Source organism: Ochotona princeps, chromosome 9 (genome assembly GCF_030435755.1).
Source record: "Ochotona princeps isolate mOchPri1 chromosome 9, mOchPri1.hap1, whole genome shotgun sequence".
NCBI classification, from domain to species: Eukaryota; Metazoa; Chordata; class Mammalia; order Lagomorpha; family Ochotonidae; genus Ochotona; species Ochotona princeps.
The window spans coordinates 64,134,257-64,160,364 of NC_080840.1; the positions used below are offsets into that span (position 1 = coordinate 64,134,257).

General features: G+C 43.8%; 1 protein-coding gene across 2 annotated transcripts in view; it reads left to right on the forward strand.

Moving 5' to 3' along the window:
* The first annotated feature begins 5,468 nt into the window (after positions 1-5,468).
* ZBTB10 (zinc finger and BTB domain containing 10) overlaps positions 5,469-26,108 on the forward strand; it is a 28,368-nt gene continuing 7,728 nt past the window's right edge. The window contains exons 1-2 of one of the 2 annotated variants that reach the window (XM_004588073.2): positions 5,469-6,068; positions 17,849-18,737. In XM_004588073.2, coding sequence (XP_004588130.2) covers positions 5,967-6,068; positions 17,849-18,737 — 991 coding nt within the window. In that variant the 5' untranslated portion in view covers positions 5,469-5,966. Of the gene's footprint in view, positions 6,069-6,971; positions 7,980-17,845; positions 18,738-26,108 lie in introns of those variants that run through there. The other variant, XM_004588071.2, reaches the window with a different exon arrangement.

Sequence of the window (26,108 nt, forward strand, 5' to 3'; positions counted from 1 at the left end):
GACATTCTGGATTGGGCCACAACACCAGCCAGTTCACATTAGCGCCAGGACTGGGGGCTGACTGGGCTGGGCTAGGCTGCAGCACCCAGCACCATGAACTGGAACCCAGGGCAGGCAGGACCAGGCCAGGATACAGCACCTGCTGGCAAATGCTGAGGTGAGGTGGATCATGCCAGACTAGGCCACAGAACCCAGCAGCACATGTAAGCCCAGGGGTGAGGGGTGCGAGCCCAGTAGGTAGGGGACAGCACGGGCTCCCCTGCTAGGCCACTTCTCCCACTGGTGAGTGTGAGAACTGGGACTGGGTGCAGACCAGGCTTGCCAGAGCTGTAACAGCTGTTGGCCTGCATGTGAACTGGGTTAGGGGAGAATCAGGCTGGGCAAACTAACTGTACCCTCTGGCGCACGTATAAGCCAGAGCAGGTGCAGGCTGGTTGGGCTTTGCCACATCAGCTGGCAAGTGCTGGGACCGAGGGCAAATCCTGTCAAGCTATACTGCAGAACCACCTAAGAGCTGGGACTGGGAGCATTTCAGAAGTATCAAAACCACTTGAACAAACCCCCAGAGCATGCTCCATATTGGGGACCCTGGGATAATATCAGGTGGCTATTCCACATTCTGCAGTACTGAGGCAGTTGGGAAGCTGGGTGTGGCTTCTTCAATTATCTCCTCCATCCTCCCCAGACACAGGAGAAAGAAAAAGAAGATTTGGAAACAATGACCTCACCAATTTTCCCCTAATCCTCAATACTTCCCACCCTGATCAACTATAAACATTATCAAAAAACAAAATGGAAAAAAAAAAAATCAACCTTGGATTGGGGCAGGCCTGGTAGGAGTTATTGGGGGTTGCCTTGACTAGGCTGTAGCAACCACAGGTACGCATGAAGCCTGGGTTTATGAAGGGCTGGGCTGGGCTAGGATCCAGCACCCATCTATTCAAATGAGAGATGGGGTTGGGGACAGAATTGACCAGAAAGCTTGCATCCACCAGTATGTGGGATACCTGGTGCAGGTGATGTACTGCACCTGACCCTGCACTGGCTGGGTACACAACAATCAACTAGATCGCTGGACTCAAACCTCAGCCACAGGGAAAATCATAGCATATGTGGTCCAATATTGGTGTGCATGTATCAGGACTGGGCCTCCTCAGTTGCTGATGCCTGTGCAGTGCATATACACAGGATAAACATGGGAGACATGACAGTCAGCTCATCTAGGCCAATAGAGAATGTGGAGTGCCTTGTCAGAGGATGGAAAGTGAACGGGTTGGACAACTCTTCTGGGCAACCTTTGGCAGCAAGTACGTGGGTCCACTAAGGTGGACTTGGTCAGCTAAGAGATCTTAGAAAGATTTTTCTCAACCCTGGGGCAATGAAGTCAACAACATTCCAGAACTATCAAAACCACACATGTGACACCCTTAGAACATTCTTCCCTATATTGGGTTCTATAAGGAGCCATTAAATAACTGTCCCCTAGCCCTGGGTGCTGATGTAGTTTGACAGCAAATTGTAGCTCCCAACCTTTCACCCAATGCAGACACAGAGGGGGGGGGAAACCAAAAACCTGAAACATTTGTCTCACCCACTTTCCTCCATATCTCAACTCTGCCCACACTAACTGGAGGCCTAACTGGGTGTTCATTCATATCAACCACGTAAACAATATTAAAATTATATTTAAAAACAAATAAATTACATTTAAAAAATGGTATTAGGGCCTGGCATGGTAGCCTAGCGGCTAAAATCCTTCCTTGAATGTGCCAGGATCCCATATGGGCCTCAGTTCGTGTCTGGGCAGCCCTGTTTCCCATCCAGCTCCCTGCTTGTGGCCTGGGAAAGCAGTCAAGGACAGCCCAAAGCCTTGGGATCCTGTACCCGCGTGGGAGACCTGGAAGAAGCTCCTGGCTGCTGGCTTCAGATTGGCTCAGCCCTGGCTATTGCAGCCAGTTGGGGAGTGAACCAGTGGATGGAAAATTTTTCTGTATCTCCTCTCTGTAAATCTGACTTTCCAATAAAAATAAATCTTTAAAAAAATTTAATGTAGCTTATAATTACACAGATATAGCAACTGTTGTGTATTGTGTATGTTTTAGTAACTAAGTATGCCTGCCTCTGACTGGAAAATATTACTCCTGTAATTTGCAGTCTGAGACTTCTGCCTCATCTACTCACCCAAAGTAAGGTGCTTAACTTCTGTGTATCTGGGTTTCCTCATATCAAGCAAAGATAACAACACCTGCTTTGATTTAAATCGCTAGGAGTTTGCATGAATTAATGTTTTGCACGAACTAAATGTTTTGCACTTCATGGTAAGCCACATAGAAAAGAACATCAATGATATTATTTATATTTAACTACATTGTTGCTTTCAAAATAAATACAATAACCCTAGAAGCTATGGAACTATATCATAAAACAACATGTTTAAAAAATAAAAAATAAATGCAATAGAAACATAAACTTCATGCTGCTGAAAAAGAATATTTTGCACTCACCTAAGGAGAGTAAAAAGAGGAAACAGACGAAAAGGGCGCCTACTAAAATACACTGCAAGGGCAGACGTGGTCAGTGATCGCCTCCTCTCTGCCAGGCTGAGCTTGGGGGAAGTGGGGGAGACCATTCTCTCCTTCTCAACCTTTTACACAGTGACTCACAGACTACTGACCTTAGACCCCAAAGGGGCAGAGTGCTGTTAGAGGTACCTGTATCCAGGCAGTACACACCAGATCAGCTGAGTTCTGTCAGAGTTACAGTGGGGGCAGGATCCAGTGTACTCTACAGCAGTTTTACATAGCCTGAAATGACAGTAGGGGACAAATGGGCTGGGGATCCCCCGTTCTTAAGGGGTTCCCCTGGTAAACATAAGGGGGAATTCCCTGGAACCCTAACTGTAAATATAGGGGTTCCAGGGGAGAACAGATCCCTGATTGCTGGTGGGAGGCTGGAAGAGGTGGGGGAATTCCTAAAAACTCCCTGTACGGAGCAGGAGATCCCCCGTGTCACTGAAGTTCCCTTATCACAAGGTATTCAGAGAGGTGTGTGACTGCTAGGTCCTTGACACATGTCTCTGCTTTGACCTTCCTGCGGGGTTCAGAAGATGGCAACTGAGCATACACAACAAGTGACAAACCTGTAAGAACACAGGTATATGTAAACACACACAGAGGCCATGCACTCAGTTATTCCTCCTGTTTGGCTTTTAGGATTTGGGGGCCCAGAAGCTCAGTCATTTGTCTGCACCATTTGAGCCCAGTGCCATTCACCCCTAATCAGTCCATGCTTAAATCTACTCCAGGCAGGAGACAAGACATACAACTGCACATCTGAGAAAAATGCAGTGCTGACACATGAGCACGTTATGAATTCAAATATTTGGCAATATTAAAAAGCAAAGATAACAAAACTAGCATAAATTTAGATAGTGGCAATTATGTATAAGACAAGAACCAAAAGCTTTGAATTTAAGTGCTGGGATGAAAAAACTTTAAAGTTCAAAATTTTTTTTTTTTAAGATTTAGTTATCCGGGCCCGGCGGCGTGGCCTAGCGGCTAAGGTCCTCGCCTTGAACGTCCCGGGATCCCATGTGGTCGCCGGTTCTAATCCCGGCAGCTCCACTTCCCATCCAGCTCTCTGCTTGTGACCTGGGAAAGTAGTTGAGGACGGCCCAAAGCTTTGGGACCCTGCACCCGCGTGGGAGACCCAGAGGAGGTTCCAGGTTCCCTGCTTCGGATTGGCGCGCACCAGCCCGTTGCGGCTCACTTGGGGAGTGAAACATCGGATGGAAGATCTTCCTCTCTGTCTCTCCTCCTATCTGTATATCCGGCTTTCCAATAATAATAATAATAAATCTTTTAAAAAAATTACTTATCGTTATCGGAAACGCAGATTTACAGAAAGAAGGAGAGAGAGAAAAAAAGATCTATCCATTAATGGAACATCAGTAAGAACTGAGCTGATCTGAAGCCAGGAGCTTCTTCTGGGTCTGCCATGTAGATGCAGGCTCCCAAGGACTTGGGGCTATCCTCTACTGCTTTTCTGGGCTGGAAGCAGGGAGCTGGATGGGAAGCGGAGCAGCCAAGACACAAATGGTGACCATATGGAATGAGCCAGTTGAACTATCGAGCTGGCCCCTCAAAACTTCAGTAACTTTCTTCTTTTGAGGAGGAGGGAGGTGTGGTGGTTAGAAAGAAACACATTATTGAATATATTTAAAAGTGCCAAGAATGGGGAAAAATACTGACAATGGATTAAGGGCAAAATACGCTATTAATCAATTCCTTCACACGAGGCACTAGTAATATGCAGTCAGAGTATGTAAGAATTGTTTATATTCTCTGGGGCCCAGAGCAGGTTCAGGTCACACGCTCCCCTGTCTGAAGTTTTTCAACAAGTGAAATGAAATCAAGCAGGACAAGAACAGGGCAGCAGAATCATACAACAGAGGGCCTCTGGTCCTTGATGGCCTGGGTGACAGCATGCCTATTAGCAGGGCGGGAGTTGCTTCTCTATGTAAAACTTCCATTTAACCCAGGCGGTACAATTAATGCTTTCTGTTTGATGTGCAAGCTTGTCCCTTGCCAAAGGTACTGAAACTATTGTGAATTAAGTGAAAGTTGTCCCCAGTAAATTTCTCTTTATAATCAATACATAGTGGGTCTGGATGTGCAGTGATGTGTCTAGTCCACTATTAAGACCGATTACATTTTTTGTGTTCAGAAAAATAACTTTGTTTTCTAATCTTGAAAAAGATGCCATATTCCACATTATAAATTCAAAACTGTTAAGCACTGCTGTTATTTTAGGAATAGGAAAAAGTGTCTGAAGAAGAATTATAAGGATGGAGGCTGTGAAAACTGCTAATTCACACACTTTATAAGACATAATTTCACATTAATATAAAAGGATAAGCCTCTTCCAGAGTCCCTTTCACCAGATGATCTTTCAGGAGAATGCATGCATATTTTTCATCAATATGCATATTCCAAATAAATTATTTATGTTATGTTAAAAATCATCTTGCCATATAAAGGCCCCTTTTCTCAACAATTATCTTCAACATGTTTTATATTGTTTTGCGATTTAACTTGTAATTGATGTGCTTTTAAAGAGTAAATAAAAGGTTTCTCCACTGAGAACATTTTTTTTAATGTGAAACTGGCTTAAACCACACACACACACACTTGATTTATCTGATCGTGTAAAGCAATAAATGAGTCTAAACACTGTATTCTTCGCAGCATTTAGCATCTTAAAACATTTTTTTTTTAAGTGATGAGTGTTAAGGGCTCTAAATCGTAAAACCTTACAAGTGAAAAAAGTCGACCAGGGTTTATCACCACGGGGCCTACATTCCCCAGCTCAATCAGTTCTAATCACTCTAAATTCCATATGCAATGTAAACAGCTTTTTTTTTTTTTTTTTTTTTTTTTTTTTTTTTTTTTTGCGTTGGGGCACATCGTCCTGGGAGCCGAGCTCCAGGTCCGTGTGAGTAGCCTCCTCTCGCGGCTGGGGAAAACCCTGCCTAATATTTATAACGTTATGACATACTGTAATACTCACAAGGTGGTTGTAGAAGTATAAACACGAGCCCCGTCCTCTGATTGGCTGCTGGTGATGTAACACCCATGTCAATACTTCCCAGTGAACGCACGTGTTCGACCTTTTATTTAAATTTCCATTTCATCACAGCAATAAGACACTCGGGGCGGTGCGTTTTTCTGCGAAATGACTATCTATTTGCCCGGGGCCTGAGGTGCAGCTTCGCAACACACAATGCATCCCTGGCAGGAGGTGGTCCGCGGCTTGCCACCTCCTCGCGTGAAAGGCACCCTGGTCCAGTCTTTGTCAAGGGACAGCCTAAGTTCACTTCCTAGGGGCACCGCCACCCTCGCCTCTCCCCCTCGCCAACACACGCACTCAGCCCCCTTCTCCCTGCCACCCACCCCCACCAGCTCCAAATGACAAGGCTGGAGCGCAGCTTCCCACCGCCAACAGCTATTTGCAAAGTCCCAGGTGAACTCGTGGCGAGAGGAGGAAAATGCGCGTCCTGGGCGCCGGAGGTGCGTGTGGGCAGCGGGGAGGCGCCCGGACCCTGACACTCGCCAGCTGTTTGTCCTCCGCGCGCCCGGGGCCCCTCCCCGAGACCCCCGGCCCGCCGCCTGGCCTTTTGTCCCCCGCCCCTCGGCCCACTTCCTTCCCCCCAGGCCGGAGGCGCGGCCCGGCCCCTTTCCCGGTCCCCGGGCGCCCCCACCCCACCCCAGCCCAGCCCCAAGCCCAGCCCCCCTCCCCCAGCCGGCCCCCACCCTTTCCCCCTCCAGCGGTTACTGCTACCCCGGTGCATTGTGGGCGCACGGTCCGTTGTTCATTTGCCATTCGACCTCCGCCAGGGCCTGGTCGGACGGAAGCGCTCCGCCGGCTTTATTGTCGGCTGGTTATGTGGCGGAGCCGGGCAGTTTAACGCGCCTCTCGTCCTCGGCGCGTCGGGAGCCGGCGGCGGCGGCGGCGGCGGCAGCAGCGGGACTGCTCGGCGCGCCGGAGGAAGGATATCAGTTTGGAGAGGATCGGTGTGTGCGCGCGGCTTTAAAGAGGGGCAGCGCAGGGGCTCCCCGCACTCCGCCGCTCAACTTGCAAGGCCCCACGCGCCCCGGCTCGCTCCTCGGCTCGCCTCCCGGCTCTCCGCCGCCCGCCCCCTTCTCCGCGCGGGACGCAGCCCGCAGCGCGGCGGGGCGGGGGTGGAGGACGCGGAGAGAGGGGCCGGAGGAGGCGGCGGCAGCGGCGGCGGGGGGCAGCGGGAGCGGCGGACGCGTGCGGCGGCCGCGAGCGCGAGCCGGGCGCGGGGAGGGCGAGACCGGAACGCCGGGGGCGGGGGCGCCGCGGAGGGGGAGCCGCGGGGAGCGCGCGGGACGCGGCCCGAGGCCGGGCGCGAGCCGGGGCACCGGGCGGCGGCGGCGGCGGCGCGCGCCATGTCGTTCAGTGAGATGAACCGCAGGACGCTGGCGTTCCGAGGAGGCGGGTTGGTCACCGCCGGCGGCAGCAGCGGCGGTGGCGGCTCTACGAACAATAACGCCGGCGGGGAGGCCTCGGCTTGGCCTCAGCAGCCGCTGCCAAGACAGCCCCCGCCGCCGGCGCCGCCCGCGCTCCAGCAGCCCAATGGGCGGGGGGCCGACGAGGAAACGGAATTGGAGGGCCTGGAGCCCCAAGACCTGGAGGCCTCCTCGGTTGGGGCGGCCGCCGCCTCCGCCGCAGCCGCTACCGAGGACACCAAGGAGTTGCTGCTCCCCCAAGACGCGGGCGGCCCCACCTCGCTGGGCGGCGGTGGCGCGGGGGGCCCCTTGCTAGCGGAAAGGAACCGTCGGACTCTGGCCTTCCGAGGCGGCGGCGGCGGCAGCGGGGGTCTCGGCAACAATGGCAGTAGCCGCGGCCGGCCCGAGACCTCGGCGTGGCCCCTGAGGCATTTCAATGGACGAGGGCCGGCGGCCGCGGAGCTGGAGCTGGACGCGCTGGAGGGGAAGGAGTTGATGCAGGACGGCGCGTCCCTGAGCGACAGCACCGAGGACGAGGAGGAGGGGGCGAGCCTGGGCGACGGCAGTGGGGCGGAAGCCGGCAGCTGCGGTAGCAGCAGGCGGTCGGGCGGCGATGGCGGGGACGAAGTGGAGGGCTGCGGTGTGGGAGCTGGCGAAGGAGACCCCGTCCAGCACTTCCAGCCCGCGCGGCGCAAGTCCCTAATGCAGAAGCCTCAGTGCTCCTTCCAGACCTCCTGGCTCAAGGACTTTCCCTGGCTGCGCTATTCCAAGGATACCGGGCTGATGTTTTGCGGCTGGTGCCAAAAGCCCTCCGAGGATGGGGGAAGCGGGGACCTCCCCCTGGCGGGGCATGATGAGCTTTCGCGAGGGACCCGCAACTACAAGAAAACCCTTCTCCTGAGGCACCACGTCTCTACCGAGCACAAACACCACGAAGCCAACGCCCAGGTACGCTGTATCCTGCGTCTGCTTTTTGAAAAAGCGGGGCTTCGGGGCTGAGGTTGGTGGGCTGGGGGAGTTGGCTTTTCCTGAGTTAGGGCATCGTTCCCCCCCGCGGAGAGGTGCGGGGAAGCTGCCGCGTGGGGGTTCAGGAAGCCTGGGAACAAGTTTTCCAAAGTTGTGGCTGTGTGGTGTAGGGGGAGGGAGGTGGCGTGACACTTTGCTAATCGTGGCTTGGGTTTACTTTTTTTTTTTTTTATGTCTTTATGACAGATTTTTGTTCCAACAGAACGTTTAAAAAAAAAAGTAGGTTGAAGGTTTTAGCCTAAAAGGATGACTTCGGGTGCTGTGTTTTATTAGCTGTGATTTTTAGAGAAGCCTCCTTAAGCTGGAAGACATTTAGTGTGCTGTGGGAAGTCTTATCTGGCAACTCTTGGTGAAGAGTAGATTAGACCAAGTTCCCTAACCTGGCGGTAACCCTTTCAAGAAAACATCTAGCTGAAAAAGTTCTTAGATTAGGGCTCAGGCTCCTCAAGGGAAGCCTCGGAACAGTATGTAAATGTTGGGGAAGCTATTTGAATAACTCCTTTCTCTTGCGAGTAATTTTAACTAAATTCTTCTCTGCTGAGCTTGTGGAAGGAACGTTCTTACCATTGCTTGCTCGTGGTAAATCTTCCTGGCTCTTAGTTGTGTACTTCTGCTTGGATTCCTGTGCTGAGATTTCTCTAGATCCTCTCTAAGAAGCATGCTTTTGTCAGTCAGTTGCTTTCATGTGGAGTGCTGTGTATTAGGTAATTGATCTGAACTGGTAGGGAATTTTTTTGGTCACATCCTTGAAAACCCCAAGTCTTTCAGTTGCAAAACAAGTAAGCTGTACTTTAGTTCTTAGTCCTTGTTTTAACATTGCTAGTCTAAAGATAGTAGCCTAACCAGCAAGCTGATAGATGTTGACCGGTCCAGTTTTTTTTTTTCCTTTTTTTTTTTTTTTTTTTCCTCTTCAGAAGACCTGTGGTGGTGGATGGAAGGCATTCTTTAACGTGAGTGGCCAGTCATTGATTTTAGAAAGTCAGCTGTCAGACATTTGTCCCTTGGTGTGGCGTTGGTTGGAGTGATCCTGCATCCAACAGACCTCACACAGTAGGGAAGGGGCTCGCGAGTTGGCTGTAGCCAAAAAGCACAAGGTTAGGATTCCCACAGAACACAGATAGGGTTTGGAGGGGGCGTTGTGTCTCTCCCTGCGTGTGTGTAGTTGCTGGGAGCCCAGGAGGAAGGTCACCGAAAGATACAAGGCCCAGAAAGGTTAAGTAAATTGCCCTAAGTCTTAAGCGTTCTGTGTGGCAACTGAGACCAGAGCCTATGGGAGTGTCGTAAGAGAGAAAGAATGGGTTTGGAGTAAATCTGGGTTCAGATCTCAGCTTTCTGCAATTACTGGCTTTGTGAGCCTGGGCAATGGAATGAGATAGGACTGACGTTTTCTTGTTTTTCTGTGTGCCAAACATATTTACTGCGCAAAGTATCTTTGTTCCCATTTTATGGAGGAGGAGTGTAAGGCTTTAAAGAGTTAATTAACATTCCTGATGTTATTTAGTGAAGACCTGTGACAATTTAAATTTCCAAATAATGGTGAGTTGGTTATCCAAAAAAAAAAATTCTTTAAAAGACAGCAGAAGTTAATGTACCGTGAGCAAGTTATTCCCCTTATCAACACAGTCTGTGGGAAATGGGGATGCAAATTGTAATTAGCTTCTTAGTGAACCTGAAATCCTAGGAAGGGAGAATTAGTTGGGTAACCTTAAAGTAGACTTGGTGTGAGGTGTAGCCTTCTAAGTGGGAGTCGATCATAGTTCATTTGAAGGGGAATCAGTGTCTGTCATTTTTCAAACTTGAACTGTTTCATCATTTTCCCCTTTGTGAAATTTTGTGTGGTGTAGTTGGTAGATCATCTGATTTTTTTTTTAAGGTATTCTGTTAGATTGAGGACAGTACAATTTAGGATAGCCCAATTTGTTATAAGTCTATGTGTTGGTCCTTGATTGAGTTTTGCTTGTTTCTACTTTGAAGGATCCTAAGAATTTCCCTAGTTCCTTAAATGGTGGGGAAGACGTCTTGTTTCCCAGGTACCACCGTCAAATTTCTTTGGGCAGTTTGTGATTTTGTTGGTTATTACTGCCCTAACTTCAGCCCTGGGTCACCTGTAGGAGGCAGTGTAAGACAACCTGTGAGTGCATTCTTGGGTCACGGTGGCGGAGGGGAGGACGACAGGGACCAGGTCATACTCTCAGTTTTCATAGCAGTTAACGTCCCCTTTCCTTTGCAAAGCATGTGGGCCAGCACACAATTGCTTAGTAAATTACAGCTATTATTTATTTGTTATTTTTATTATAGATAGTTATCTCCCTGTCATCAGTTTTGTCCATTTTCTAGTCACTGTCATTTGACTAGAGAGTGAGTTCTTTGTAAAAAGAACTGGCAGTCAGATTCTTTGGACATTGTCAGCCTGGTTCTAACATCCAACAGGATTTTTTTAAGCTCCCCAAAGAATATCTTGCATTAACCTTGTCTTGGCTTAAAAACATGGAAATGGGAGTTTTGGAATTTTTCAGGCAAGAAATCAGTTTGAACTGGAAGTAGTTTGTTCTCATTTTTCTTTCTAGGAGACCTGTTTTTGAGAGTTTGAACAGATTTTATAGTATGTCACCAAAGATTACTTTTCCTATACTTTTTTTGTAAATAAGAGAGGTCCTTTTTTTTTAGTCCTTTTTTGTTAACTTCTTGAGGGTGACTAGACAGATTTGAGCACTCTTGAAAAGACTGATAACCTGCTCTTTGGATAGGTGTTAAAAGGACTCCTCAGGGAGGCTTTAAGCGTGCTCTGAGTCTTGGTTACGTCCCTCCCTCCCGCTTCAGAGGTATACCTCTGTAAGGATATAAACTGGTTTATTTTGAATTACCAGCTATACCTCCAGGGTCAGGTTCAGTGATTAGCTCTTTCAGGCTTTAACCATCTGGCCCAGAGGACTTTTTAAAATGACTTTAATAATAGCGATTACTACTGCATCTTGGTTCAGACCACTTTCTACCCAGTTGTGAAATTTCGACTGCCTAAATCTTGTATTCTGTCAACTATAACAGTTTACTGAGCCTAAAACATGAACCTAGTGTATTACTATTGTAGGTTTAGTTAACCTTTCCAGAATTCAGACCAGTGAAGTGATTGAGACCAGTAATTTCACTGGTTGAAATATGTAGATGTCAGTAGCTGGAGCAACTTCTTGGCTTTTGGCAAAAGTCAGACCCAAAGGTTGGTTAGTTTTACGTTTGAAAGGCAAAGCTGCAGGGCAAGGCCATCTCTGGCCCACACCTCGAATAACTGCAGCAACCGGAGACGGCCGGCCGGGTCAAGGCCAGGGCCTAGGAGCTCCACCTGGGTCTCCATGTGAATGGCAGGAGCCCAGGCGCTTGTCGTCCGCCTCTGCCTCCTGGGATGCAGCAGTGCTGAGCTGGATGGGAAGTGGTGTAGCTGGGACTTAAATGCAGGCAGGCACTCCAGAATGCAGTGCAGGTATCCCAGGCAGTGGCACCATAACAACAGATCTAAATTGGTTAATTAGTTGGCTGTGTGGGTTTTTTTTAAGATTTATTTTATTTTTATTGGAAAGCCAGATGTACAGAGGGGAGAAGAGACAGAAAGGAAGATCTTCCGTCCACTGATTCAATCCCCAAGCGGTGAATCCAAAGCCAAGAGCCAGGAGCCCCCTCCTGGTCTCCCATGCAGGTGCAGGGTCCCATGGCCATCCTTGACTGCTTTCTCAGGCCACAAACAGCTGGATGGGAAGTGGGGTCTGCCAGGATTCGAACCAGCACCCAGATGGGATCCCAGCACGTGCATTGTGAGAACTTTAGTCTCTAGGCTACTGCACCAGGCCCTGGTTGGCCAATTTTAACAGTTTAGGAAGAAATTGTGACAGATCTTTCAGAGTAAAAAAGAAGATGAACCTGTGACCCATTAGTCATTGAATAACTATTATCATTGATTTATTGTGTTTGATTTAGTAGGGGATGGCTCATTTCCTTTGTGGTTTTCAGATTTTTGATTGTATCTGACTACTGTGTAGGATTTGCTTCTTTCACCCTCTAAAATTTAGTTTGTTGAATCTAAGGCACTGGAGAGGAAAACCTGTGTCAGATTTTTTTTGCCTCTGCTTTCAAGGAATGTGTAGTTGGGTAATGAGAGGCGATCATGCTAGTGCAGTTAGATACCGTGGTAGAAATGTGTTCAGTGTGCACTGGACAGAGCAGTAGGGAGGGATTGAACAGTTGTACCTGCACAGGTTGAGGGACACTTGTAGTCCTAGCTCTTGAACTTGTTAAGTAAGTGTTACTAATGACGGAAGTGGAAGGATGCTCCGATGACTACAGCTGAAAGCAGCCTGAAGAAAACGGAGAACTGATGTCTTGCTGTGTCTGAGAGAAGTGGATATTTTGACAAAGATGAATAAAATCAAGCTGGAGCAGATGGAGAGACACTGGTGATGGAGGTTCTCTGTCAAACTGATGTTTTATTCTTTGAGTGAATGGGTGACAACGATAGTGTTTTGTTTTTGTTCTTAAGATATTTTTTTTTTTTGAAAGGCAGATTTACAGAAAGGAGACAGAGCTCTTCCATCCACTGGTTCACTCAGTGGTTGAGCCATTGTGCCAGCCCAGGAAATATCTTCTATTAACTGGTTCGATTGCCAAATGACCAGAACAGCCAAGGCTGGGCCAGGACATTCAGGGGAGTGCAGAATTCAATCTCTCTCCAAGGTGGGAGGCAGAGGCTCAGCTACTTGGTGTTATCTGCCACCTCCCACTGTGCAGTGTAGCTGGAAACTGATGGGGAATTTGATTCCAAATGGCCTGTTAGAGCAAACAGGGATCTGCTTGATGTTTTTTCTTGAAGCCAAAGAACATTTTAGTTTTATTAATGGATTGAGTGGGGCTCATTAGGTTATACTATTTGCAGCTGAAGTTGGCTTCAGACAGGGAAGTAGTCCTAAATACTCCAAGAGTTAACAATCCCTGGGCTTTTAAAAAAGCTGAGACTTGGGCCCTGCGCAATAGTGTAGCAGTTAAGGTCCTCCCCTTGCACCCCCGGGATCCCATGTGGGCGCCGGTTCTAATCCTGGCTTCCCTCCTGCTTCCCATCCAGCTCCCTGCTTGTGGCCTGGGATTGCAGTTGAGGATGGCCCAAAGCCTTGGGATTCTGCACCCACGTGGGAGACCTGGAAGAAGCTTCTGACTCTTGGCTTTCGATTGGCTCAGCTCCAGCCATTGTGGCCACTTGGGGAGTGAATGAACGGATGGAAGATGTTCCTGTCTATCTCTCCTCCTCTGTATATCCAGCTTTCCAATAAAAATAGATAAATCTTTAAAAAAAAAAAAAGCTGAGACTTCTGTAGTTTCCTATGTCTTCTCCCATCTGTTGCATCACTAAAGTTTTGTTAATGTTTTTAATCTTTCAAATATTTTTCAAGACTGCCTCACCTCCATTAATGGTATCATCTCCCTGGTTAGATATTTGTTTTTTCCTTTTTTAAGGATTTATTTATTTTATTGGAAAGGCAGACCCACAGACAGGAGGAGAAGCAGAAATCTTCCATCTTCAGGGAGCTGGATGGAAAGTGGAGCAGTCAGGACATAAGCCGGCATCCATATGGGGTTTCAGAGTGTGTGTGTGTGTGTGTGTGTGCACGCGCGTGCAAGGCCAGGAGTTAGTCATTGAGCCATCACTCTGGAACCCTGTAGATTACTTTTGTCTGTAGTTTTTAAAAATTAGGATATTTGATGTGATGAAGACAGAGTCTTAGAAATTCTGAATTACCCTCCCCAAATTAAGGATCTGGTGACCATAGCCTAGGATGACTGCCAGTGGGAGCCACCTCCTCAAGTGCTTTGAACTGCTAGATAGTAAAAACACAGCCAGCTCTGGATTTGAAGTGCTTAATTTAATTCACTGCTTACACAAATGCTATGCAAGTGCTGTCATTCTATTCAGTGTCTACAATTTTTTGCTTCTTCCACATGTTCATACTTAAATTATATGTTAGAACATTGAACCAGTTGAGATGGCTGATCAGGTGTAGTATGTGTAGCAAAGTTTAGTGTCCGGAATATTCTGTAGAGAACAGAAGCAAATTAATAAAGAAAAAAGGTCTTAAAGATTTTTTTTTTTAATTGGAAAGTCAGATTTACAGAGAGGGAGAGACAGGAAGATCTTCCAACTGCTGGTTCACTCCCCAAGCAGCCGCAGTAGCATATCTGAGCCGATCCAAAGACAGGAGCCAGGAGCTTCTTTCACGGCTCCCATTTGGGATGCAGGGTCCCAAGGCTTTGAGCCATCCTTGACCACTTTTTCCCAGGCCACAGGAAGGGAGCTATATGGGAAGTGGGGCTTCCCAGGATTAGAACCAGCGCTTGTATGGGGTCCCAGTGCATAAAAGATAAGGACTTGAGCCATTATGCTACCTTGCCAGGCCCAATTAATAAAATTTTGTTCAGTTTCAAAAGGGACAGCAAATAAACATTATGCCTTTATAGAAAATTAAACCATAACAGTAATTACAATACTGAGTCTTTTATTTTTTAAAAGATTTATTTTATTGCAAAGTCAGATATACAGAGAGGAGGGGGGAGAGAGAGAGAGGAAGATCTTCTCTCCAATGATTCACTCCCCAAGTGGCCGCCAATGGCCAGTGCTGAGCCAGTCCAAAGCCAGGAGCCTGGAGCCTCTTCCAGGTTTCCCACACAGGTACAGGGTCCCAGGCCACAAGCAGGGAGCCAGATGGAAAGCAGGGCTGCTGGGATTAGAACTGGCACCCATACGGCACCCAGTGCATTCAAGGCGAGGACTTTAGCCACTAGGCTACCCCACCAGGCCCTTATTTTATTATTTAGTCATACATGTCCTAAGTATTTTCTGTTTGCCAAATGGTTTGAAATGTCACACAAGGCTGGTTTATTTAATATACAAAATGTTAAATTGAGTAAAACTTGACAGTTTATGTATTTGTTTCTTGAAAGATGGTTCGCTTCACAAATGCCTGCAGGCCATGCCACAAGGAACTCCATCCTTGTCTGCGACGTGATGGCAGGGTACCAAGCTCCTGGGACATCCTGTGCTGCCTTCTTGACGTTAGCAGAGAGTTGAATCAGAAGTGCAACAGCTGGGACTCCAGTAAGCAGCAGCAAGGGATAGCAGCAGCATCCACACAAGCTTAACTTGTGCCACAGTGCTTGGCCCAGGTGGCAGCTGTGTCGATTCCCAGGTTCCTTACCAGGAAGCCAGCTCAGAAGAGGGAATACCTGCGTTGGAAACAGCACTGATAGAAGGGACATTGGAGTGGGAAGAGGTGACTTAATCTACCTTGCCACAACACTACCTGCAAATACTTTTATACTTTTTAAAAAGGCTTATTAATTTTTATTTGAATTGTAGCTTTAGAGAGAGAAGGAGAGACAGAAAGATCTTACATCCACAGGCCCACTCCCCAAGTGGCTACAGTGGGCAGAGCTGAGCTGATCCAAAACCAGGAGTCTCTTTGGCACCTCTGCGCTGGTACAGGGTCCCAAGGCTTTGGACTATCCTTCACTGTATTCCCGGGCCATAAACAGGAAGCTAGCTAATGGGAATTGGGACAGCCGAGACATGAACTGGTAGGCAGAGGTGTAGGATTAGGCAATCGAGCTATATCATAGCGGCCCCAGCTTTTATAATTTATATTTTAACCTTGTTACATTTTTCTTATTCTGGAGAATTTACTCATGAACAGATATTTGTTTTGTTTATTGTATACCTGCTTTTGCTGAGGGTTGTATGTTTTAGTAGAGAGAGAATAGCTGATTATGGAGTGTCCGTTTAGGTGTCATCGGGTAGACCTAGGAGCAGTTGCTGACTGAGGGAGTTCTGCACACGACGCAGCAGGATTGGAGAAGATGCTAAGTCCGAATGGGGGGAGCGTCTGTGCTGCCTGTGCTTTGTTCTCTAGTGAGCATGTTCCTGAACTCAGGTTGGCAAGGTTGTCCATACTTTTCCATTATGCTTGTAAAACACTGAAGCTTCTGGAATTGTAATATTTTGGTTCTTTAAGTTTTCTCATTTGAAAGCAGCGTAATATTCTTGGATGGACTGTGGTTTAGTTTGAATGTATTTGACCTTTTGGGACCAGTTAAACCATTGTGGGTATATGAATGCACTTATTTTTTTATGCATAATTACTATGCCTTTACTGAATTTTTACTGTGAATATGTGCTCGGGCTCCTCTTTTTCAAAATCTTTACATTCAGTAACTTACATAACATTTGTGCCTTCTATACCTCCATAGGAATGTCTAAGTCAGCTAGGGTGTCTTGGAAAGATAGACAAAAGTGAGCAGTTGAGGGAGAGTAAACAGGTAGCTTCTTTCTGTTTCTTTATCTGTGAAAATATTGTTTCTGCTTTTGAACTTTGTGGAGGTATAGAATGCACTTATATAATTAGATATACTCCTGACTGGATCAGTTGGAATTTGGTGATTGTTTAGGAATCCTCTATTTATAAAGCATTCAGGAATTCTTTCGAAGTCCCCTATCCTGTTATCCTTCCTCCCTTCAATCTTTCAAACACGTTTACACATATCCTGTTCCATGTTTTTCTCTGTGGTAATAGGATCTTGGATCTGTTTCATTATTTTAAGAAACAATCCATATATGTATTAGTGCTTTGTGCCTAAGAAGTCATGAAAAGTTTTAACACTTAAATCAGGGTAGCATTTTCAGTTTACCCTTTCTACTAGAAATGATCAAGCAGGTTTTCTCTTGGAAAAGTGATGTCCTTCATTTCTTTAACAAAGTTATTAAATCGTGTGTAAGCACTAGTCAAGGTGGTAAAGAAACACAGAGCTGAAGGGAGCTTACTCACCTAGCAATGCAATGACAAAGTCATAAAATGATTATAACAGTTCCGATACTGCTGTATTGTGTTAAGACAAAAGCTCTCAAGGATAGTGACTTGCCCAAGGGCACACAGTTGATCACTGGTACCAGCAACAATCTGAAATTAGATTGTACTCTTTTATAGTACAGATTTTTTAATTGTTGTATAGGAAATGACCTTAACTTTAGCAATGTTAAATAGAGCTGTAATTGGCAAATTTTATAAACATAAGGAATTCTGAATTCAGAGACGTACGTCTTGCTTTACTGTTGATGTGTTTGATCCTAAAAAGAGAAGGCATTTTGAAAGGTGATTAGAAATTAAATAATTAAGCATTTCTATAATTGAATCATTTTCTCCTTAGGGTCTTTATCTCTTACTAGATTTAATGAACTCCACTGACCTAAACTGTTTGATATCAGTGTTTGCCGCAGACTCGGAGTTTACCTTTTAAATAGTGCATGATAGGGTGATGTGTCCGTAATATTTTACTTTTGATATATTAAGTTCACAGAGGCAGACTGTTGCCTTCCCACCCAAGATAAAACAAATTAATCTGATTCCTAGAGTTAAAGATTTTTTTTAAGAAAATAATTGCTCTTTTCATTTTAAATAAAATCAATTTATGTCCTTAGCTTGCATTTGAGATGAGTAATATGCTGCCTGTTATTTAAATGAAGGCCTAGTGATCTTCAGTCAGAAGCGGAGAGTGTTTGGATGACAGCAGTGGGTTACATCTGTTGATGGGTTGCACCTTTCATTGTTTGGGATGATGTACCTTTTGTCTCAATGCAAAATGATATCACAAATTAGCATATCTGATTAGTGTTTACTTAAAAAGTATGTTTAGATGTGTTCTTGATTTGAGGACTTTTAAAAAGTAAGCAAAATTTAATATTAATATTTTTCATCCAATTACAGGAGTCAGAAATACCACCAGAGGAGGGGTACTGTGACTTTAATAGTAGGCCAAATGAAAACTCTTATTGCTATCAGCTTCTTCGCGAACTAGACGAACAGAGAAAGCAAGGTATCCTTTGTGATGTCAGCATTGTGGTGAGCGGAAAAATCTTTAAAGCGCATAAGAACATCCTGGTTGCAGGCAGCCGTTTCTTTAAGACTTTATATTGCGAGTCAAACAAAGAAGTCCCTAACCAAAAAAATACTACCCATTTAGACGTTGCTGCAGTTCAAGGTTTTTCAGTCATCTTGGACTTCTTATATTCTGGTAACCTGGTGCTCACAAGCCAAAATGCCATTGAAGTGATGACAGTGGCCAGCTATCTTCAAATGAGTGAAGTTGTCCAGACTTGCCGAAATTTCATTAAAGATGCCTTAAATATAAGCATTAAATCAGAAGCTCCAGAGTCTGTAGTTGTCGACTATAATAATAGAAAACCAGTTACTAGAGATGGTCTGTCTTCATCGCGGGATCAAAAAATTGCCAGCTTTTGGGCAACACGGAATCTTACCAGTTTGGCAAGTAATTTAAAAATTGAAAATGATGGTTGTAATGTCGATGAGGGCCAAATAGAAAACTACCAAATGAGTGACAATAATTGGGTCCAGGATGGTTCTCCTGAGTTGGCTGAAAATGAATCTCCAGGTCAAACAAAAGTGTTTATTTGGAACAATATGGGCTCCCAGGGAGTTCAAGAGACTGGCAAAACAAGGAGGAAAAACCAAACTACAAAGAGATTTATTTATAACGTACCACCTAATAATGAAGCAAATTTGGAAGATTGTTCAGTGATGCAACCACCTGTTGCCTATCCAGAAGAAAACAAGACACTAATCGTCAAGGAAGAACCAGGTAAACACTGCAAATGCAAAGATACCTGTTTATTCTAATTCCAGTTGGACATCCTCTTAAAGTGTATTTTGAAAGTGTTCTTTAATTAAAATTCTTTAGTACGAAAGTAATGCTGAATTTATAATTACTATGGAAGAGGGGGAGTCAGTTTAATATATTGTCTGTCTTTCCCTAAATGGTGTGTGTGCAGGTTTCTCAAGAAGTGTTGATAACCATGGCATTGCCTGTATAGATGCCCCATTCTGATGAAAATATCTGGAGTTGAAAAAGAATTTAGTAGCATACCAAATCCACCAAACATTATATCTTAGCCTAGCCTAGCTTAAAATGTGCTCAGAATATGTAAATTATTTTACAGTTGGGCAAAATTATTTCACACAAAGCACATTTTGTGTGCTTATGTGTAGAAATCATTTTGTGAAAACAGTACTAAAAGTGAAAAACAATGATTAAAGTGAGTATACTTTGCACCATTGTAAATTCAAGAAATTCTAAGTTGGAGATCATCAGTCTCTTAAAAGGAAATATGGACTTCACATAAGGCTTTTTCTTTCCTGATTTTAATGCTGTCTGTATACCTAGTGCTGGGATAGAATCTTTGGTTGTAATGCACAATTTTTATTTTTAAAGACTTATTTATTTTTTAATGTATTTTTATTTTGAATTTTGAACTATGTGGTACAATTTCGTATAGGCTGGAATTCCCCCCCAAATTTCCACCCCCCGACAGATTTTTCCCATTTTACTACAGTAGTGTAGTCCTTCATAAGGAATAAAGATTTATTTTTATTGGAAAGTCAGATATACAGAAAGGAAAGACCGGAAGATCTTCCACCCACTGGTTCACTCCCCAAGTGGCCGCAACAGCTGGAGCTGCACTGATCCAGGAGCCCAGAGCCTCTTCCTGGTCTCCCACGTGGGTACATGGTCCCACGCCACAAAAGGGAGCTTGATGAGAAGCAGGACGGCTGGGATTAAAACCGGCGCCCATTTGGGATCCCAGCATGTGTAAGGCAAAGACTTTAAACACTTAGGCTATTGCACTGGATCCACAATAGATTATTAAATCATTGACAACTCCTAGTTAGCTTAAGCATTTTTGTGATTTAATGTTTTATAGAATCAAGTTACATACAGGTTATTCTAAATGTGTTTTGGAACTGCTTTTTTTTTTTTTAAGCACAAATCTTAATGGAAGCTGAAATATTTTTAATTTGTCTACTTTGATTTAATTTTCATTCTCCTTTCCATTAGTTGAGAGACATCTGAGACCTTTCTGTTCAATATAAAAAAATACATAACTCCTAGTAATAACATTGCATGGTTGGGTTTTTTTTTTAGCTGGATTATAGGACCATTGTTACAAGTATAGGAAGATTTAAAGCTTTTTTTTTGCTTTGGTTGGGCTTTGTCCAACATTTTTAAAAAGCAACTCAGTGGGTTTGAGGTTTCCTATGCAAACCTCCTTGTATACTGCTGTCATGTGATTTGATGCTTGTCAAGCAGTTTGACTATTCAGTGTCTCATTGTCTGATGCTTAATATTAGGAGGGAGTACATTATTTCAAAGAGTTGTCTTTTTTATTTCCTAGAAGGCAAAATGACATAGTATTCCTGTGAAATGGTTTCTCTGGCTTTTTATATCTGAGTTAGACATCAGTAGTTAGAAATGCTATGTGAAAAATCAGCTTGTGTGTGTTACTGGTAGTGTGCTGATCTTTTTATTTATGCTTTACATCAAGTTTTTATCAGGAAAACACCCAAGACATTGTTAGAGAATAAAGGATGTCTTTCTGTAGTGTGATTCCAGTATGCTAGGAGCACTGTAGTGTTTTTAAATACATCTGAGTGTGACCATGCACAAACACTGTTCTTGTGAAGAGTAAGCAGATTATGGGGAAAAGCTGATTGAGAGCAGAACCATTCAGAGCTACATCATTCTTAAAATAAGGGCAATTGAAATTATTTAATATGAATGATAAGCCACAGTGCATGCTTTGAAAAAGCAATTCTCCACTAGCAAGAATCTCCACTATTTTTACTGGTACTCTAAGTCTATAATAAATCATAATTTATTTAAGATAATTATATGATCATAATACCACTATGGCATTTGAACTTTTTGAAGATTTATTTATTTTTATTAGAAAGGCAGATTTACATAGAAAAGGAGATACAGAGAGAAAGATCTTCTGTCCACTGATTCACTCCCCAAGTGGCTGCAACAGTCAGAACTGAACTGATCTGAAGCCAGGAGCTTCATCTAGGTGTCCCACATGAATGCAGGGTCCCAAGGATTTGGGCCATCTCTACTGCTTTCCCAGGCCACGGACAGGGAGCTGGGTGGGAAGTGGAGCAGCTGGAGTCAGTGTCCATATGGGATTCCAGTACATGCAAAGTGAGGATTTAGCTACCAAGCCTTCACTCCAGGCCCTGAACTTTGCTTCTGATGCATCAAATTTGGTTGTATCAGTGATGTGCTGTATTTAAACACTTTAAGAACTTTAGTGTCTTTAGATTCAACTTGACTAAGCAATACAAAATGGTTCTTTATTAAAGTATTAGGTTTGCATGTAACGTGTAGAGTTACGGGCTGGCAAATTCTGCATGAATTCTGATTTTTTTTTTCCATCAAAGTAATTAGCTTGTAATTCCATTTTTCATGAGATATTTGAAGTCCTGGCATATTATCAGCTTTCCTGGCCAGGAGGTCAGCTATTCAACTCCACAATTTGTAGCCTGCAAGCAATCATGGGTAATATGTAAGCAAATGAATGTGGGTGTGTTCCAGTAAAACATTATTGCCAACCCTTGGTAAAGAACAATGGGTCTTAGTCACAGCAGTACATTAGAATCATTTGGGAGCATTGCATGCCATGATGCCCGTTTGTCTTCTCCTAGGAATTCCGATTTAGTTAGTATCCAGTGTGGATGTTAAGTTCTACAGGTGAGATTGTACTGTGAGTCAAGCTTGATCTGATACAGGGGAAAGAGACATGGATTTGAAAGTCAGTTCTGCCACTTGTGCTAGCATGATCAAACATGCTCCTCCTTACTTTGCCTCACCTTTAAAATATGCTTATTTTATAGGATTATTACAGAAATGAAAAGCACATGAGCTGTCAAGGTCGGCTCACTCTCTTAAAGCTGAGGAGGACCATTGGCATTTTTTTAAGTCAGTTTTCCAGTGCTGTATATTTTGTATCAAATGCTAATCTCAGTCTTACTCTGTTTGCATACTGTAGAGATTACTTTCTTTTTTAAAAAAAAAAAGATTTATTTATTTTTATTACAAAGTCAAATATACAGAGAGGAGGAGAGACAGAGAGGAAGATCTTCCATCCGATGATTCACTCCCCAAGTGACTGCAACGGCCAGTGCTGTGCTGATCCGGAGCCAGGAACCTGGAACCTCTTCTGGGAGTCCCATGTGGGTGCAGGATCCCAAAGCTTTGGGCCTTCCTCGACTGCTTTCCCAGGCCTCAAGCAGGAAGCTGGACGGGAAGTGGAGCTGCCGGGATCAGAACCGGCGCCCACATGGGATCTGTTGCAAGGCGAGGACTTTAGCCGCTAGGCCACGGCGCTGGGCCCAAGATTACTTTCTTATGCAGCCTGTTCTGGTGCTGGTTGAATGATTAGGTAGTTTTGTTTTGAGCCAGAATTTGCTTCTCTTTAACATCGTAAATCTGTCATTTTGACTAGAATTCGGACCCAATCTCAGATCCCTCTAATCTGCTTGATAGCCCTACAAATACTAGGTACTTAAGAAATTCCCCAAAAGTCCTATTTTTCTAAGCCAAGTGTTGATTCTTCTGTCTGGTGAATGTGCACAGTTTGCTATAACCTTCCAGACAATTTTCTGACCATTGTAGACCACAGTGGGCCTGTTTACCAAGGTTAAGACCTTTCCCAAGGTTGTTTGACTAGTTAAAGAGGCAGGTTTCATATTTAGGCCTGTTTCATTAAATGCTTGGAATTAACCACTAAGCTGGTTGATTCCTTTTTTGTTTAAATTAATCCCATTTAACTTTAAATTTTTCTTATGTATCTACTTGATTTTAGTCTCTAATTTCCATTTATTGAAAATAATAAAATTGTTTTTTGTGATACTATCAGATGGATTTTAAATTCTGTAGCAAGTATCTGGAAAGATATAAGAATTACTCAGTCTGTGAGCTGTTGGCATATTTGGATTTGTGAATCCCTTATAGGAGGTGTGATTCCCCAGATTAAGTCCACAGTTTGTAAAGTGTAACTCTTAATATGTTTTTGTGGTATGTAATGTTGGAGCTGGTTTGGGGTGGCTGTTGGAGACAGATAAGGTGGACCAGTACGTGTCTCCATAGGCTCATCTTGCACTGCCAGCATTGGCATCCCTTATGGGCACTGGTTCGTGTTCCAGTTGTCCATTTCTGATCCAGCTCTCTGCTTATGGCCTGGGAAAGCAGTGGAGGATGGTCGAAGTCCTGGGGACCCTACACTCCTGTAGAAGACCCAGAAGAGGCTCCTGGTTCCGGATCGGCTTAGCTCTGGCCGTTGTGGCTATTTGGGAAGTGAAGCAGCAGATGAAAGATCTGTCTCTTTCAATCTCTCTCTCTCTCTCTCTGTGAATCTGCCTGTCAGATAATAAATAAATAAATAAACAAATAAATAAATAAATAAATAAATAAATCTTTAGTTGTCAGGAATTTTATTCAAATATTTGGTTTGATTCTTTTTGGTGGTGATTGGTGTTTTAAATCTTGAAGGATCTAGCCTGTAGTTCTCACTGCTGGGATTATCCTGATCATGTCTGATGTTTGGATACAAGTGGAACTTGTGCATTGGTGTTAGAACAGTTTCTAAAATTGAGGGCAAGATGGTGACATTCATGAATTGCCATGGTGGAAATGTTCACTCCTTGTCTTGCTGACTTGCAACTGTCAAACATTATGGTCTTTCAAATTTACATTTGTTGGCAAGGCAGATCAGATTTACAAAGAGGGAAATAGAAAGGTCTTTTATCTGCTGGTTCTCTCTACAAAATGACTGCAGTGGTCAGAGCTGAGCTTATCCAAAGCCAGGAGCTTCTTCGGTCTCCCATGCAGTTGCAGGGACCCAAGGTTGGGCCATCCTCCACTACTTTCCCAGGGCATCAGCAGAGAGCTAGATGGGGAAGGGAATAGCCAGAACATCAAGTGATACTTGTATGGGATCTTGGCATCTGTACGCGGAAGATTAGCCAGTTGAGCCAACACGTCAGCTCCTAAAATATTTTAATTATGTATAAATAAAGAAGGTAAAAAACCCAAGATTAGAAGCTAGATTGAAAACAAAAAGAAAGAAAAAAAAGAAGCTAGCTTGAAGAAGTAAAAATGATGCATAATTTGTTTTATGAAACATTCATATTGCATTTAATCAGTACAAGTCAAACTGCTTTTTTGGTATCTTAATGGTTTGAACTGATGGCATGGTTTCCTGAGTCTAGGTTTTATGTATATGCCAGTTGTAGTTTCAGTTCTACCCACTGAAAAATAATTGTACTCTGTATTTGTAACTGTATTAGCAATGAACATAATTAATTTTAAAATAAATTTTGAACTGACATTAACAAAAAAGTAAGAATTAATCATGCTAATCGTATGTATAAATACAGTTTTCCTAATGCAGTTGTGTCTGAGGTGCTGAACAGCCTTTGTGAAAAGGAAGGAGCATCCTCACTGCAGGTGACAGAGTCTGGTTCCAATTCTGCATAGACAGTAAGCTCTGAGTAAGATAGGGTATAGCTTGTATGGCTTCTTCAGTTGTTTCCTAGTAAGTACAACAGATTATTATGGATGTTTATCTCTCACAAAAGCTAATATAGCTTTTGTTGATGATTGATGTTTTTCGTAATGCTTCACTGACTTTCAGATGTAAAGGTATAATTTAGTTGTTTTAATTAGTCTGAAATTTGTTTTCTCATCTAGTCTTATTTGTTGTAATGGAAAAGTAATTTTAGCAATGTTTGTAAATCTATTAATCCTGACAGGTAGAGGTGAAGTCAAGTTTAATTTATGTAATTGTCTTTCAGTTCAAGGATTTCTAATTTAGTATTTGGAAAATAATTTTGAGAAAAAGCATCTTTAATCTAGGTATCTTTGAGAAATCTTTGTGAGGCATGTGTATTTGAAATAGTGGATACCCTGATTAGAACTATTTGTGCCTTCAGCATTTTGATGTTTGATATCCTTTTTTCGTACCATTTTTGAGCACTGAGGAATCTTAAAAATGCTTTTTAAATGATTAAATATTTAAACTATGAAACCTGATCTGAAGTTTTTGGAAATAGGCCAGATTATTATCCCCTATTTTAATCATTCTGTATGAATTTAGTGTATGCTCAGGAACAACAAGAAGAAATAGCAAATTTGGAAGCCATGAATTCACCTGATTTTCCCTAAACCTTGGTCCTTCTCACCCTGATCAACCATGTAATCATTATTTTTAAAAAGTTATTTATAAAAAAAGCTGGAAAAAAATGATTTTGGTGTATGAAGTATTCATGGTATTTGCTGTGGTAAAGGAAGTGTAAGCATTGGGCTGAAGTTCTGTCGCTGAGCTAGCTGTGAATGTTTCTGAAATGGCACTGTATTTCATGAAATAGATCTGCCACCTCATAGTCTTATGATCTTTAAAAGCTTTCAGAGCCCAAAACTTTTATCATTTTAACAGCAAAAGTTACATTTTTAAATTTAGTTCTTTGAGTATCTATTCATGCCTTGTTCTAGAAACGTTGGTAGTTGGTTAGATTGCTTCCCCAGACTCCATTGCGTGTTGTACTTCCTGCTTTTCCAAAGCCTCCGAATACTACATACTGCGTTTTGCCCAAAGGAATTTATAACAGCATAATAACTTAGCATTTTACCCCATGTTTTTTGTAATACGTTTATTGCCCTGGATTTGATTTCTTTTAGAGAGTCCAGATGTTTTGCTAACCTTTTAGGTGTCTTTTGATGGGATATGTTAGAAGCATAAGCCACAAGCCAAAATACTAAAACATTTTTCATTAGAACTTAACTAGGGCTTGAAGATCTAGTGCTTGTTTTTATTGACCCTCAGTGTTCATCTTTAAAAAGAAACGCCAGGTACTCAAAACCATGTCAATTCCATAATGTTGCAAATTGCTGTTGATGTTATATTGGGACTCTTAATTGACTGGGATGATATTCTACCAGCTGATGGTCTCCCCAAGAAACTGTTCAACCCATCTGGACAATAAGTAGCTGGACTCTATGCTTGGTATACGTTTGCAAGGAAAGAATCTTGATTGAATTTGAACTGTAATACTGCATCAAGGTGGAGGAATCCACCAGGGGGGAGGGGAGGAGAAGGAGTGGGGGGATTCCCAGAGC